We start from the raw sequence: 15,357 nt of genomic DNA, 5'->3' as shown, positions 1-15,357 counted from the left end.
TTTGGGTTCTATTTCACCTCCTTCAGCATTGTACGTTATGCCCTTGATGTGATCTTCGCAGGATGCCCACTCCTAGGGAGAGCAGCCTTAGTACTAAATTTCCTCCATTTGTAGACAGTTTCTCTTACTGTGGACTGATGAGCACTCAGGTCTTTAGCAATGCTCTTGTAGCCTTTTCCAGTTTCATGCATCTCTACAATTATTGTTCTAAGATCATCTGAAAGTTGGTTTGGTCGAGGCATGGTGCATTTATTTGCAGATTTTCCTGAGAAGAGCAGGCTCTGTCAATAACCTGACTTTGTGTATCTTTTTTAGGACGGGCACCTCTACAACTCACACTTCCAATCTCATTTGGTTGTTTGCAACACCTGACTCCAAACAGCTTTTGTAGAAGTTAATAGCCCGGAGGTTCACATACTTTCTTGAAACTAGAATGTTCAAAGGTTCAAAGGTCCAATTTAATGTCTGAGAAATGTTTACAATATACATCCTGAAATGCTTTTTCTTCTGAAACATCCATGAAAAACAGAAGTGCCCCAAAGAATGAATGAGTTAAACATAAGAACCCCAAAGTCCCCCCACAGCTCCCCTCCCTCCCATGCGTAAGCGGCAGCAAGCAACAATCCCCCTTCCACCCCCCCCCCATCTCCAGCAAAAAAAAAGCAAGCATTGGCACTGCCACCGAGCACTCAGTGTGAGCAAAGCAACAGCAAAGACACAGGCTTGCAGTTACCCCAAAGGCTTCCCGTTTCACCCAGCATTCGACATCACACAGGTTCTCTCTGGCCCTAATAAGGGAGAAGGAGGTGTCTCCATTGTCCCAGTGAGCAGGAGACATGACAAATAACTCGCTGGTTTGCAATGTTGCATTGCTTTTTTCGAGTTCTGTGCCTGAAGATCGCAAAGATCCCTAGTCTTCAGGCCCACAGCAGTAGATTTTTTGACTCCCCCGATGACACACGAGTCTCCTGCCGTGACACCAGCCCTCGGTCTGCCCGTCTCCAGAGCCCTGAGATCTTAGACTTCCGAATCTGAGCCGGACTCTCAGGCCGAACCCTTGGCATGCCGAGCAACGACCAGTCCTGAAACCCTGAGAATGGGTCCCATTCCCGCAAAGAACCGAAGTCAGCATGTAACTCCAGGTCAGGGTCTTCAAAAGAACCCTGAAAGGGATATTAAAGATGGAAGTAGAACTGGTTCCAAAGATGCAAGCAAAGGAGTCGCCATTTAGTGCCATCTTAAGTTCACTTCGCCTCCGAATGTGTTCTCAATATTGACGAGAAGTACAATAGTTTGTGTGTTAATAGTTTAGGAAGGTTATCTTTGTTTATTATTGTGACTTGGATGAAGATCAGACCACGTTTGATGAGAAATTAATGCAGAAAACCAGGTAATTTCAAAGGATTCACAAACTTTTTCTTGCAACTCTACCTACCCACCATGGTGGGTGGTGGGAATGCTGATGCTTCATTCTAAAATAAGTGGGGGGAAGGGGAGGGTTGATGCAGCTTGTTTGTGTGTGACAGGGGGTGAGGGCTTTGGGGTTCTTGCATCTTTTTTCTGTCATTTCATTCTTTGAGGGAGGGGTTTTCTTCTATTTCAAGGGTATCTGTAGAGAGTAAGAATTTCAGGTTTTATATTGCAGCGGTCCCCAACGACCGGGCCGCAAAGCATGCGCTACCGGGCCGCGAGGAAATGATATGATTTGGCAATATGAGTCAGCTGCACCCTTCCTCATCCCTTGTCACGGCCACTGTCGAGCTTGAATGCATGCGAGGTCATTACGCGTGCGTCATCCATGTCAGCGCCGAAGGAGATCAACTCCTCGAGCTTGCAAATGACGGCGGGCTGAAAAGTATGTTTGACATAACATCTCTGCTAGCATTCTGGATCAAAGTCAAGGCTAAATATCCTGAGGTAGCCACGAAAGCACTGAAAACGTTGCTTCCATTTCCAACATATCTCTGTGATGAACGCAACGAAAACTAAATTGTGGAATAGACTGGACATAAGGAACCTTCTTTGAGTATCGCTGTCTCCCATCACCCCTCGATGGGACCGTCTTGTTGCAGAGAAACAAGTCCAGGGCTCCCACTGATTCAGCGATATTGGTCTGTTGCAATGATTTTATATGTTCATATGGGGAAAATATGTGCTGTGTGTTTAACATCCAAATGTTACTTAAAATGTTATAATATTGACTTATATAACCATATAACAATTACAGCACGGAAACAGGCGATCTCTGCCCTTCTAGTCCGTGCCGAACGCAACTCTCACCTAGTCCCACCGACCTGCACTCAGCCCATAACCCTCCATTCCTTTCCTGTCTATATACCTATCCAATTTTTTTTTAATGATAATACCGAACCTGCCTCTACCACTTCTACTGGAAGTTTGTTCAACACTTACTTCAAGCTCCCCTGATAATTGACTTATCGCTATAGTCATGCGAGGAAAATATGCGCTGTGTTCAATATTAAATTTGTTAGATAAACCCTTTTAGAAACGAAATTGAGTGTATTAGCCACTTATCACCTACATTGCGTTCGTGATTAACACATTAAGACTCCCCCCAAACAGAATCGCCAAAAACGATTTGTAAAAAAGTCAGTACGTATGCACACTGGTTCCCGTGCAAGGCTTCATGGCCATTGTAGTCTCTCTTGGGGTAAACCCAACGTATTTGACTGCTACTCTTGTTCGTTGGCAACCTTAACACCCCCCCCCCCCCCCCCGGTCGGCCGGCCCACAAGAATATTGTCAATATGAAACCGGTCCGCAGTGTGAAAAAGGTTGGAGACCCCTGTTGTATACATTCTCTGATAAGTATTGAAAACATCCACCCACCAAATTGGTTCACAGGAAAGAACATACAAACTCCTTACAGACTGCTGGAATTGAGCTCTGGGATGCCCCAGGCAGTAATAGTGTTGTGCCAACTGCTAGGCTACTGTTCCATTTACTCTATGACACGTGTAGTTGTAACAAACATACCCACCACAGGAGACTATCTACCAGAAGATAAAACAATAATATTTTGGTTGACTGTTTTTGTCAGGTAATCTGAAAAAGGGCTCCATCTAAAATATATTTCTTTAAATTACGAGTTTTTGTTGGACCCTTTTTTCCTGCTTTTATTCCATGTGCCAAAATTCAGAGTTTCTTTCTCTCTGAGTTTGAGTGTTTCTTGTATTTACTTTCCAGAGCAGGTGAAGCAAACACCATTGAAACAGGCATACTCAGAATATTCTTTATGATCAGTTGTTGGTGTCACTTGGTGAGCTTTTCAAGGAGGTGCTAAGTTCGAAAGACTGGGGAAAGTAGCTAGTTCTATTTACCTACAGCTGAAGTGACGGACCTGTTCTCAATTTAAAATGTTTTGTGTGGGCGGGGAGGATGGGAAATGACAAGGATGCCAGAAATTAAAAATAAAATGTCAATAATCAGAGAATAATAATGAATTAGTAGTCCTCACTATACAATTTGGAATTGGTTTATCATCACGTACTGAGATGTAGTGAAAAGTTAATTTTGTGTACTGTCCGTACACATCAAATCATTACACAGTGCATTGAGGTAGAACAAGGTAAAACTATAACATAATGTAGAATAAAGTGCAACAGCTACAGAGAAAGTGCAGAGTAGGTAAACAATCGTGTGCACAATCATAACAAGATAGATAGTGAGGGAAATTGTTCATCTTATCATACTAGAGAAGATTTTAACAAGTCACTTGTGTGCATGTATTCACTTTTTCAGGAGATTGACTGAAAGGTTTTTTTAATTGAAAGTAATCTTTACATTTCTATATAGATGCTGATATTGTAATTGTTGATTTATTTTCTAAATATGCATTTAAAACTAAAGGCAGATACTTGGGGCTGAAGTAGCTTAAAGATCAGCATTGCCCAATTTTAAAGCATTTCAATGAATATATTAATCTGACCTTTTTATTTTCTTCATTCCAGGTATTTTAACAGAGATGTTAAGTGTATCCGTGATTTCTTTATTAAGCGCTTCAACTACGAAAGTGAACTTTATCCAACGTTTAAGGATATCAGGTTAGCATTATTTGTATATCTCAGTATTTAATTTTGTAGATTTCTGGTGACGATTTTTATCTGTAAATTATTAACAATTACCATGCTTTAGGTTCTATGGTCATTGATTGTTCAAAAGATGGCTTTTTCTGCTCAACAGTAATGCATTTTTACAATATATGGTCTACTTAAATTACTTAGGGTGTGTATAATCTTAAAGCTAAGGGAATTCCTTATGGAACAATTGGCAAGATGCAATGTTACATTTTTTAATGAATCTTGTATTAATATATCAGTAAATGTAAGTAAAATTGCAGTTTAGATTTGGTCTAAGCAATCTTAAAGGATATTTCCCTCACTTTCTACACATTTTTCCAGGAGGTTTTGTATTACCCCACCACTGATATTGTTGCATTGGCACTAGCAGACAAGTGTGAATCTAACAAAGAATAAATAGCTATTTGAAATGTACTATGCATCATAAGTAATCTTTTTTTCATACCCCTCAAAACTATTACTCCATTTCTTTTGTAATTCCCATTGCGTGCAATGATCTCCTATATATTTTTCACTGTTATACTTCCTAAAATTGTATTTTAGCTCGGTTGAGCAGGAACAGTGAATTATACTTCTATTTTAATGGTAGAATGATGTGGCTAATTTGTTTTGAGATGTTAAAACAACCTAAGTCATAAAGTACATTGAGGTAAACCATTTTTCTTCATCCTTCTCTACTTGTTAAGAAGTTTAGTGCTCAGTTAAGTGGACTTAATACGTTTTCTTCCATTCTCAGTTATTCAGCTATTGAAATGAGAATTATCTGTACTTGGCATCATTTTGTTCCTACAGCAGTATAACTACAGTCCTTCCAGATTTATCTTTGACCATCAGTTTCACCTGCATCTTGGCCCTGTATGACACCACTCGAAACCATATCATGTTCTATGCATACATTGACAACACTCAATTTTACAAATATTCCGATAGCACCAGTGTTTGTCCAGCACTAGATAAGCAGAATTATTATTTTTAACTAAATTTTGGAATGACCAAAAGCAGTGGCTATATTCCAGATGAAGGGCCATGATCCAGAATGCAGACTGTCCATTTTCCTTCACAGATGCTGCCTGAACTGTTGAGTTCCTCGGGCATTTTGTTTGTTGCTTCAGCTTCCAATATCAGCATTTCTTGTTACTACGTTTCTGCCATGAATGCCTTGCTGGCATCAGAGGTTAAATAGTATCATATTTGACCAAATATGAGCTACTGTCCCGTTATCAATCCTTACTAGACTAGTAGAATTATAAAAACACAATTCATTCCAGTCTCCAGTGCATGCTATGTGGGCTAAAATACTTCATCTCACTGGTAGTTCTCTTTTTTAATACTTTGTAACCATTGATCCCTGGTGTCATCTCCAAAGACAAAAGTCTCCTGTAATCCTCTCTGGACACATTCCTCATCATTTATGTACTTTGAAATTTCCCCTTAACCATCTCTAAAGTCCAAACCTTTTTAATGTATCTATGTAACTGGTCCCTTGTTCTCAGAGCCATTCTCGTAAATCTTTCCTAGACCTTCTCCAATACCTTCACATATACTTTTGTTTCCTTACAATGTGACATCCAGAAAGAGAACACAATACCTGAATTGAGACTGCATCATTATTTTGTATTCAACTTTTTTGCTTTATTTTGTCATCTTGCCTTGCCCGCTCCCCCCCCCGCCACCCCCACCTCTCCCCCCCCCCCCCCGATCAAACTCAGCTTTGCCTCATCTTGAATCAGGGAACAAGTTTAGTTTTGTAATTTATACAGATATTTGTTGATGCATAAGGATCTTTTTCTATCATCTTTAGGAAGGAAGCTTCACTTGATGTGGAGATAGAAGTGAGTGGTTTCACCAAAGAGTTCCAGAAAGATGCAGCACTGCTAGATGCTTCAGATCCTGAAGAAGAAGGTGCTGAGAATGACCTTTCAGAAGATGATTTGGATGAAGAATTCAAAAATTCAGTCAAAACAATTGAAAGCAAGGATTTACATGCCAACAGTAATTCTGAAAATTCTCCTAATTGTGAAATGATTGAGCAAACTTACAGGGAAGATACCAGTGGTAATGATATTGAAAATATTAATTTGGTGACACTGAAAATAGATGATGAAGAAGTTGAAAGACAGTGCACTGAAGTGGCTGGTGCTTTTAAACTTCCTGGAGATGTTAACAAACATTATCTTGAACACATGTCTGAAATGGTGCGTCAGATAGACCAGAGTGACGCCGTTCCAACTGATGAAGAAGAATGTCCTGACTTACTTGATCTGTCCGCTCACAACAAGGAGTTTAAACCTTTCAGGTACTATTTCAGCAGTGTCCAATTGGCATAATTCATTAATTTTCTCAATTTAAGTTCTAAGGAAGTAAAGTAGGATGATTAATAGATTGCAGTTGATATCTTCTCTCTGATTTATCAGAAGGCATATTTTTTCCCTAATTGGCAGTGCAGACACTCGTGCTTATTTATATTAATGATATGGGCATTGATGTGCATGTTAAAATTTCCAAAAAACTGTTTAATACATGTTTGGAAATATAGTACTGATAGATTGTCAGAAGATGTGGGTTAGCTGAATGGATAGAATTGTGAAAGGTATGAGGAAGTGTTAAGTGATGCACTTTGACATATTTGTGAGTGCAAAACTAGATTTAGGATAAATCTATATAAAATGCACGCCACAACTGGAGTACTGATTCAATTATTGGTGGATACCTCACCTGGCCCATGGGATATACCCAGGTTATTGGTAGAGGCAAGAGAAGAGATTACTGGGGCCTTCAGTATTTTTATATCCTCTAGCTACAGGCAAGATCCAGGAAGACTGGCAAGCGGCTAATATTGTTTCATTATTCAAGAAGTGAAACGGGGATAATCTTGGAAACTGTAGACTGGTGAGTCTCGTGTCAGTGGTAGGGAAGTTACTGTAGAGATTTCTTAGGGATGGGATTTATCAGTATTTGGAAAGCCATGGCTTAATTAGGGAGAGACAGCATGGCTTTGTGCAGGACAAGTTGTGTCTCACTAACTTGATTGAGACTTTTGATGTAGTGGTGAGAATGATTGATGAAGGTAGAGCTGTGGATGCTTTTTACATGGTTTTTAGTATTTAGTAGTGTCCCTCATGGGAGGCTCATCCAGAAGATTAAGATGCATGTGATCCATTGGCTATTTGGATTCAGAACTGGCTTGCCCAGCGAAGACATAGTGGTCGTAGGGACTTATTCTAGCTGGAGGTTTGTGATTTGTAGTAGGTCAAATGTAGAGAGTCAATACACTGTTAAGAGCAAGTGTTGATGAGAGAGGTATCTTGGGGTCCAAGTTCATATCTCCATGAAAGTGGCAACACAGGTTGAAAGAGTGGTTAAGAAGGCATATGGCATGCTTACCAAGGCAATGAGTTCAAAAGTCAGAAAATTAAGTTGCAGTTTTGTAAAACTTTAGTTAAGCCACATCTTTAGTATTGCATATGGTTCTGGTCTTTATAGGAAGGATGTCGAGGCTTTGGAGAGGATGCAGAAGTTTACCAGGAAATTGCCTGGATTCGAGGGCATGTGCTATAAAAAGAGGTTGGACAAACTTCAGTTGTTTTCTCTGGGGTGGGGGAGGCTGAACGGAGATTTGATGGAGGTCTATAAGATTATGAGAGGCATAGATAGAGTAGACAGGCAGTATTTTTTTTTCCCATGGCTGAAATGTCTTAATACCTGTGGGCATGCATTTAAGGTGAGAGAGGGTAATTTCAAAGATGATGTGAGCGGCAAGTTTTTTTGAGAGCGGTGTGTGCCTGGAATGCGCTGCCTGGAGTGGTGGTAGAGGCAGAAACATTAAAGACTTTTAAAAGGTGTTTAGATAAGCAAATGAATGTGAGGAAAATGGAAGGATATGGACATTGTGTAGACAGAAGGGATTAGTTTAGTTGGCCACTTGATTATTAATTTCATTAATTCAGTATAACATCGTGGTCTGAAGGGCCTGTTCCTGTGTTCTATTGTTCCGAGGAATATGAAAAGAGACATTTTTATTTTGGACTGTATTGAGGAATTCTTTGTTTTAAGATTTGTTGAACCATAGTAGTGCTTTAAAAAAGAAATTGGACAAACACTTGAGTAAATAGTTTAAAGCAACAGAGAAAATTGGGAAATGGCATTGATGGTACTGTTCTAACAGCAGCATAGACTTGCTCAAATAATGATGACTTGTAACAATATCATAATTTTTTTATGAAACCTACATGGTTGATTCTGAGTCATTCTTCTGCCTGTGCCAGTAAAAATGGCCTGTAGAACATTTAACAAGTCACTGCATTAGGCTCCTGTGCATTATACTCAAACTTGCATCTCTGAAATCATGAGATAATCCCGAACATTGACCATGTACCATGAATGTTAGAGGGCAAACAAACAAGAGGTGTGATTGCAGTTTGTGTGAACTACAATTATTTCTGCCATTCTAATTTTCTTAAATGTGTATTTTTTTCTTCGTTCTTGAAGAAGATGGCCTGTTAATACATTTTTCCATAAAATGTTAGATAAGGCATTCTCTTAATACATTTATTTTCTGTGCTTATGGAAGACATCTTGCATTGTATGCAGTAATAGGAATTAATAGATTAGAATAGATAGGATGAAATAGCGGCACATTTGGATAGCAGTAACAGGATCGGTCCAAGTCAGCATGGATTTACGAAGGGGAAATCATGCTTGACTAATCTTGTGGAATTTTTTGAGGATGTAACTAGGAAAATGGACAAGGGAGAGCCAGTGGATGTAGTGGACCTGGACTTCCAGAATGCTTTTGATAAGGTCCCACATAGGAGATTAGTGGGCAAAACTAGAGCACATGGTATTGGGGGCGGAGTACTGACATAGAAAATTGGTTTGCAGACTGGAAAGAAAGAGTAGGGATTAATGCGTCCCTTTCGGAATGGCAGGTGGTGACTAGTGGTGTACCGCAAGGCTTGGTGCTGGGACCGCAGCTATTTACAATATATATTAATGATTTAGATGAAGGGATTCAAAGTAATGTTAGCAAATTTGCAGATGACACAAAGCTGGGTGGCAGTGTGAAATGTGTGGAGGATGTTGAGATAATGCAGGATGACTTGGACAGGTTGGGTGAGTGGGCAGATGCAGTTTAATGTGGATAAATGTGAGGTTATCCACTTTGGTGGCAAGAACAGGAAGGCAGATTACTATTTGAATGGTGTCAAGTTAGGAAAAGGGGAAGTACAACAAGATCTAGGTGTCCTTGTTCATCAGTCACTGAAAGTAAGCATGCAGGTACAGCAGGCAGTGAAGAAAGCTAATGGCATGTTGGCCTTCATAACAAGGGGAATTGAGTACAAGAGCAAAGGGGTCCTTCTGCAGTTGTACAGGGCCCTGGTGAGACCACTCCTGGAGTATTGTGTACAGTTTTGGTCTCCAAATTTGAGGAAGGACATTCTTGCTATTGAGGGAGTGCAGCGAAGGTTCACGAGGTTAATTCCTGGGATGGCAGGACTGTCGTATGTTGAAAGATTGGAGCGACTGGGCTTGTATACACTGGAATTTAGAAGGATGAGAGGGGATCTGATTGAAACATATAAGATTATTAAGGGATTGGACACGGTAGAGGCAGGTAACATGTTCCCGATGTTGGGGGAGTCCAGAACCAGAGGCCACAATTTGAGAATAAGAGGTAGGCCATTTAGAACGGAGTTGAGGAAAAACTTTTTCACCCAGAGAGTTGTGGATCTGTGGAATGCTCTGCCTCAGAAGGCAGTGGAGGCCAATTCTCTGGATGCTTTTAAGAAAGAGATAGAGCTCTTAATGATAGTGGAGTCAAGGGGTATGGGGAGAAGGCAGGAACAGGGTATTGATTGTGGATAATCAGCCATGATCACAGTGAATGGCGGTGCTGGCTCAAAGGGCCAAATGGCCTACTCCTGCACCTATTGTCTATTGTCTAGAACTAGATTACAACTAGAAGGATGTTTATTTTGTGTCCATTAAAACCAATTGGTAAATTTTGGTAAATTAATGTATTATTGTACGTACTGAGGTACAGTGAAAAACTTGTCCTGCATATAGTTCATACAGATCATTTCATTACAACAGTGCACTGAGCTTGTACAAGGTAAAACAATAAGAATTCAGAACAGAGAGTGCAGTGCAGGTAGACAATAAGATTCAAGTTCATAATTGGGTCATTGGGAGGTCAAAAGTTCATATTGTACTAGGGAACCATTCAATAATCTTTTAATGAGGGTGGAAGCTGTCCTTGGGCCCAGTGGTCTATTCTTTTAGGCTTTTATATATTCTGCCGATGAGAGGGTTGAGAGATGCGTTGATACAAGAATCGTGATCTTGGACCATAATGCATGGGAGCAGGATTAGGCCATTCGTCCCATCATCTGCTCCACCATTTCATCATGGCTGATCCATTTCCCTCTCAACACCATTCTTCTTCCTTCTCCCCATAACCTTTCATGCCCTGATTAATCAAGAACCTATCAACCTCCACCTTAAATGCATTCAGCGACCTGGCCTCCACAGCCACCTGTGGCAACAAATTCCACAGATTCACTACCCTTTGGCTAAAGAAAGACTTCTTCATCTCTATTCTAAATGGACATCCCTCTATTTTGAGGTTGTGCCCTCAGGTCCCAAACTCCCCCACCAAAGGAAACATCCTCTTCACATCCATTTTATTTAGACCTTTCAGCATTCAATAGGTTTCAATGAGATCCCTCTTGAGTTTTCTAAATTCCAGCAAGTACAGGCCAAGAACCTTAAATCACTGCTCATGTGATAATCCTTTCATTCCTGGAAACGTTCTTGTGAACCTCCTCTGAACCCTCTCCAATGTCAGCACATCCTTTCTTAAATAAGGGGCCCAAAACTGCTCACAATACTCTGTGAGGTCTCACCAGTACTTTATAATGCCTTAGTATTAAATCCTTGCATTTATATTCTAGTCCTTTTGTAATGAATGCTAACATTGCTTTTGCCTTCCTCACCATCGACTCACATGGGCTTCCAAATGCCTTTGTGCCTCAGATTTTTAATTTTTCTCCCCGTTTAGAAAATAGTCTTTGCTTTTATTCCTTCTTCCAAAGTGCATGACCATATATATCCCAACACTGTATTCCACCTGCCATCTCTTAGCCCATTCTCCTAACCTGTCTTAAGTCCTTCTGCAGCCGCTCTTCTTCCTCAAAACAACCTGTCCCGGCACCCGTCTTAGTATTGGCCACAAAGCCATCAATTTTATCATCAAAATCGTTGACATACAATGTAAAGGGGTACAGTCCCAATACCAACCCTTGTGGAACACAACGAGTCACCAGCAGCTAATCCAAAAAAGATTCCTTTATTCCCACAGTTTATCTTCTGCTAATCAGCCATTGCTCAACCCATGCTGGTTTCTTTCCTGTCAGCTCCTGGGTTCTTACCTTGTTTAGCAGCCTTGTGTGTGGCACCTTGCCAAAGGTCTTCTGAAATTCCAAATTCTCAACATCCACCAATTCTCCTTTGTCTATCCTGCTTGTTACTTCTGCAACGAATTTCACAGATTTCTCAGGCAAGATTTTCCCTTAAGGAAACCATGCTGACTACAGCCTATTTTATATACCTCCAAGTACCTCAAAACCACGACCTTAACAATTGACTCCAACATCTTCCCAAACACCAAATTCAGACTAACTGGCCTATAATTCCCTTTCTTCTGCCTCTCTCCTTTCTTGACAAGTGGAGTGACATTTGCAATTTTCAAGTCCTCCAGAACCATTCCAGAATCTATTGATTATTGAAAGATCATTACTCATGCCTTCACAATTTCTTCAGCTACCTCTTAGAATCCTAGGGTGCAGTCCTTCAGGTTCCAGCCTTCAGGCCTTTCAGTTTCCCAAGCACTTTCTCCTTAGTAACAGCAACTGCATTCACTTCTGCCCTTTGACACTCTCAAACTTATGAGTGTCTTTCACAGTGAAGGCTGATGCAAAATACTTATTCAGTTTGTTTGCCAGCTCTCTAGCATCATTTTTACTATATATTTGAAAAAACTTTTGGTATCATTTTTGATATTATTGGCTAGATTACCTTCATATTTCATTTTTTTTCCTCTCATGAGATTTTTTTAGTTGCCTTCTTTTGGTTTTTAAAAGCTTCCCAATACTCTTAACGTCCCACTAATTTTTGCCCTGTCTTTTTTTTATGTTGGCTTTGTTAGCCACAGTTGTGTCATCCTGCCTTTGGGATAGTTCTTGGGATATTATCTATTCTGCACTTTGCAAATTGCTCCCAGAGCCATTGCTGCTTTGCTGTCACCCTGCTCATGTCCCCTTCCAATCATCTTTGCCCAACTCCTCTCTCCTGTCATGCCTCTGAAATTCCCTTTACTCCATTGTAATACCAATACATATTACTTTAGCTTCTCAAATTGCAGGGTGAATTATGTCATATTATGATCACTGTATGCTCAGGGTTCCTTTACCTCAAGCTTCCTAATCATATTCAGTTCATTACACAACACCCAATGCAGAATTGCTGATCCCCTAATGGACTCACCCTCAAGCTGCTTTAAAAAGCCATTTCATAGGCATTCCACAAATTCTCTAGCATCAACTTGATTTCCCTGTTCTATCTGCATATTGAAGTCATCTGTGACTATCATTGCCTGTTTGACATGCCTTTCCTATCTTCTGCTACAATTTATTCACCCACATCCTGGCTACTGTTCAGATGCCTATAGGATGGTTTTATCCTTGTAGTTTATTAACTACCCACAAGAATTCTACATCTTCTCCTATGTAGCCTCTTTCTAAAGATTTGATTTCATTTTTACCAGCAGAGCTACTCCTCCACTGCCTACTACCTGTCCTTGATAGATGGTGTATCCTTGGGTATTAAGCTCTCAACTACAGTCATCTTTCAGCCATGACTCCATGCCATACCTACCCATCTCTAACTGTGCTACACGATCATCTACCTTATTTAAGACATGTATCTTGATGTGTAATGAGTTGTAAAATAGAATATTTTCTCCAAAATTCTCCATATCAAAGAGAAAGTGAGCATAAATGATTAATGTCAGTGTATCTTCATTTAAAAAAAAGATCTTGGTGAGCTTTATTTATTGGCAGAGAAAAGTAGAAGCATTGTTATATGAGGATATGTATGATGAATTCGTTACTAAAATTTTCAGGTTTTAAATAGTAAATTGTGATATGTAAGGATGTATATAAAACAGATTACCAATAAAGATTGTGAAACAAGAAACCTAAAGGGAATTTCAGGAAGAAAAAGTGGTATTTACCATCATTAGATGTTCAAAAAGGAAATGTTGAGTATTAGAGCTAGGTAAACTGAAGTTCTTGTTTGACCCCATATTGCTTTTGGTATGTCATTGGCAGCATGAGTGATCAGGAACACGTACTGAGTACATTGGGTTTTAAATTTATCAAAGATAGATTCCACATTTATGGATTTATGTCATGCAGTGCAGCTAACTTGTTCCTAGTTCCTATGTTCACGATGTTACCTTTCACTAGGGATGAATCGATGGACTCCTGTGGACGCAGACAGAGAACCACCAGTGTGAGTTCTGCAGGCAGCTTGTTAAGTACTTCAACAATCCCACCAGTAAGTTTGTATTCAGATTCCCACTCTTATATCTTTTATTTGTTTTACTTCAGTGGTAGTTAATGGAGTTTACTTTCTTGGACTTTGAAATGCAACCTGGTTGGAGATTAGCGGATAGTCTTCCCTGATGGTTCCATTCTGTATTCAGTTTTAAACTGAGATGGATGCCAGCTACTGGCGCTGTTGGCAGATATTGCAAGAGCTACTTGACAAAATTAGCTTACCATAAAAGAACTTCCAGCGATGTAGTATTGAAAGATAATTGCTAAAGGTCATCAACTGTATTGTGGGATTAACTGTGACTGAACAAAAATAGTAGTGCAGAGCTTAATATTATTTCTAAATATGATTGCCACTTGTTTGCTTTGCAGTTATTGAGATTGTGTATGCTATTTTAGGATGTGATCAAACGAAAGGTTAAACAACAGCTCACCAAGCAGCAAAAGGCTGCAACAAGAAGACGTTTACAAAAGGGAGAAGCCAACATCTACACGAAGCAGCGGAGAGAAACCATGCAGACCATTAAATGGAGTGTCGATGCTCAAGATTTTTGGGGTTAGAAGTGCTTTTAGAAAGGTCATAATTCTATTTGGCTACATAAGTACAATCAAGATTAATTTGCACTGATTCTGTATTTACATTTCTACACTAATGTTCTACAGTACAGTGTGTTATAAAGTTATTCATTCAGTTTGGAACTTAACAAAGATCACATGAAGTTACTGGAAGAGCAGGTCAGACTGAATTTGAGTTTGCATACAAATCTGTACTACAAAACCCATAGAAGTTTCAAACCGGGGAGTCCTGGAGAGGTTCTTTTAAAAATAATACTTAAAGATCATACCACAAATTACTTTGAATTTTGTTTTGAATTCCTTAAGTCATTTGTTTTATATGTGAATTCTTAATGGATTGTCTATTTGATAAAAATTGTATCTCAATATTTTGATATACTGGATCAACAAAATTGAAATAAATATATTTAGTTAGCTCACTGCTGTTTAAATTTGGCTAATAGAGATTACTGTTAATATGTGTATAATATTTGTAGCACTTTATAGTTTTGGTAATAAAATTGGGGAATACCAAGTATTGAAAATGAAATAGTTATATTCCCATTACCATAATTAAAGGAATCATTTGAAAATTATATAATTAGATGAAGTTTCTATTCTGTTGTAGGTAATTGTCTTTTTTGGTAAGAGACCCATCCTTTGCCATCTCTTCCATAAACTTGTGTTTCCACACTGAAAATCCACTGCCTTAATAGGAAAATGTGGTTATTCATACATTTTGTGTTATGGATCTATATTTGGTTTAAACAGAAATTCTGAAAATGTTTCTGTTTTAATTAATCGATTGGAGCACGTGGGATTGGGAATAATATATTGGTATAGATTGGGGATTAGTTTCGACCAAAACAGTAGGACTAAACAGGTCAGAGAGACTTCTTGGTGCTACAACAATTGGCGTAGTTTACTCTTTGTCATTACATTTGATCCCTTCATCCAAATCCAAGTTTGCTGTGACGCAAAGCTAGTTGTCAATGTGTTCTGTTAATAAGATGTATTGAGGTTTCAAGGGAATATACAGACTAAGTGAATTGGATGAGAACAGCATATGGAACATAATGTGAAAA

The 15,357-nt window shown here is 39.3% G+C and overlaps 1 protein-coding gene across 1 annotated transcript in view; it reads left to right on the top strand.

The window, feature by feature from the left end:
• Positions 1-14,875, top strand: part of riok2 (RIO kinase 2 (yeast)) — a 32,040-nt gene extending 17,165 nt beyond the window's left edge. The window contains exons 7-10 of the mRNA XM_063069142.1: positions 3,972-4,064; positions 5,902-6,396; positions 13,628-13,718; positions 14,117-14,875. Of these exons, the coding sequence (XP_062925212.1) occupies positions 3,972-4,064; positions 5,902-6,396; positions 13,628-13,718; positions 14,117-14,278 (841 nt within the window). The 3' untranslated portion in view covers positions 14,279-14,875. The remainder of the gene's footprint in view (positions 1-3,971; positions 4,065-5,901; positions 6,397-13,627; positions 13,719-14,116) is intronic.
• Positions 14,876-15,357: the final 482 nt, after the last annotated feature.

The sequence above is a fragment of the Mobula hypostoma genome, chromosome 16, assembly GCF_963921235.1.
Source record: "Mobula hypostoma chromosome 16, sMobHyp1.1, whole genome shotgun sequence".
Taxonomy (NCBI): Eukaryota; Metazoa; Chordata; class Chondrichthyes; order Myliobatiformes; family Myliobatidae; genus Mobula; species Mobula hypostoma.
Note: the sequence above shows the minus strand (reverse complement) of the source record. Positions and strands in the feature narration are given on the sequence as shown.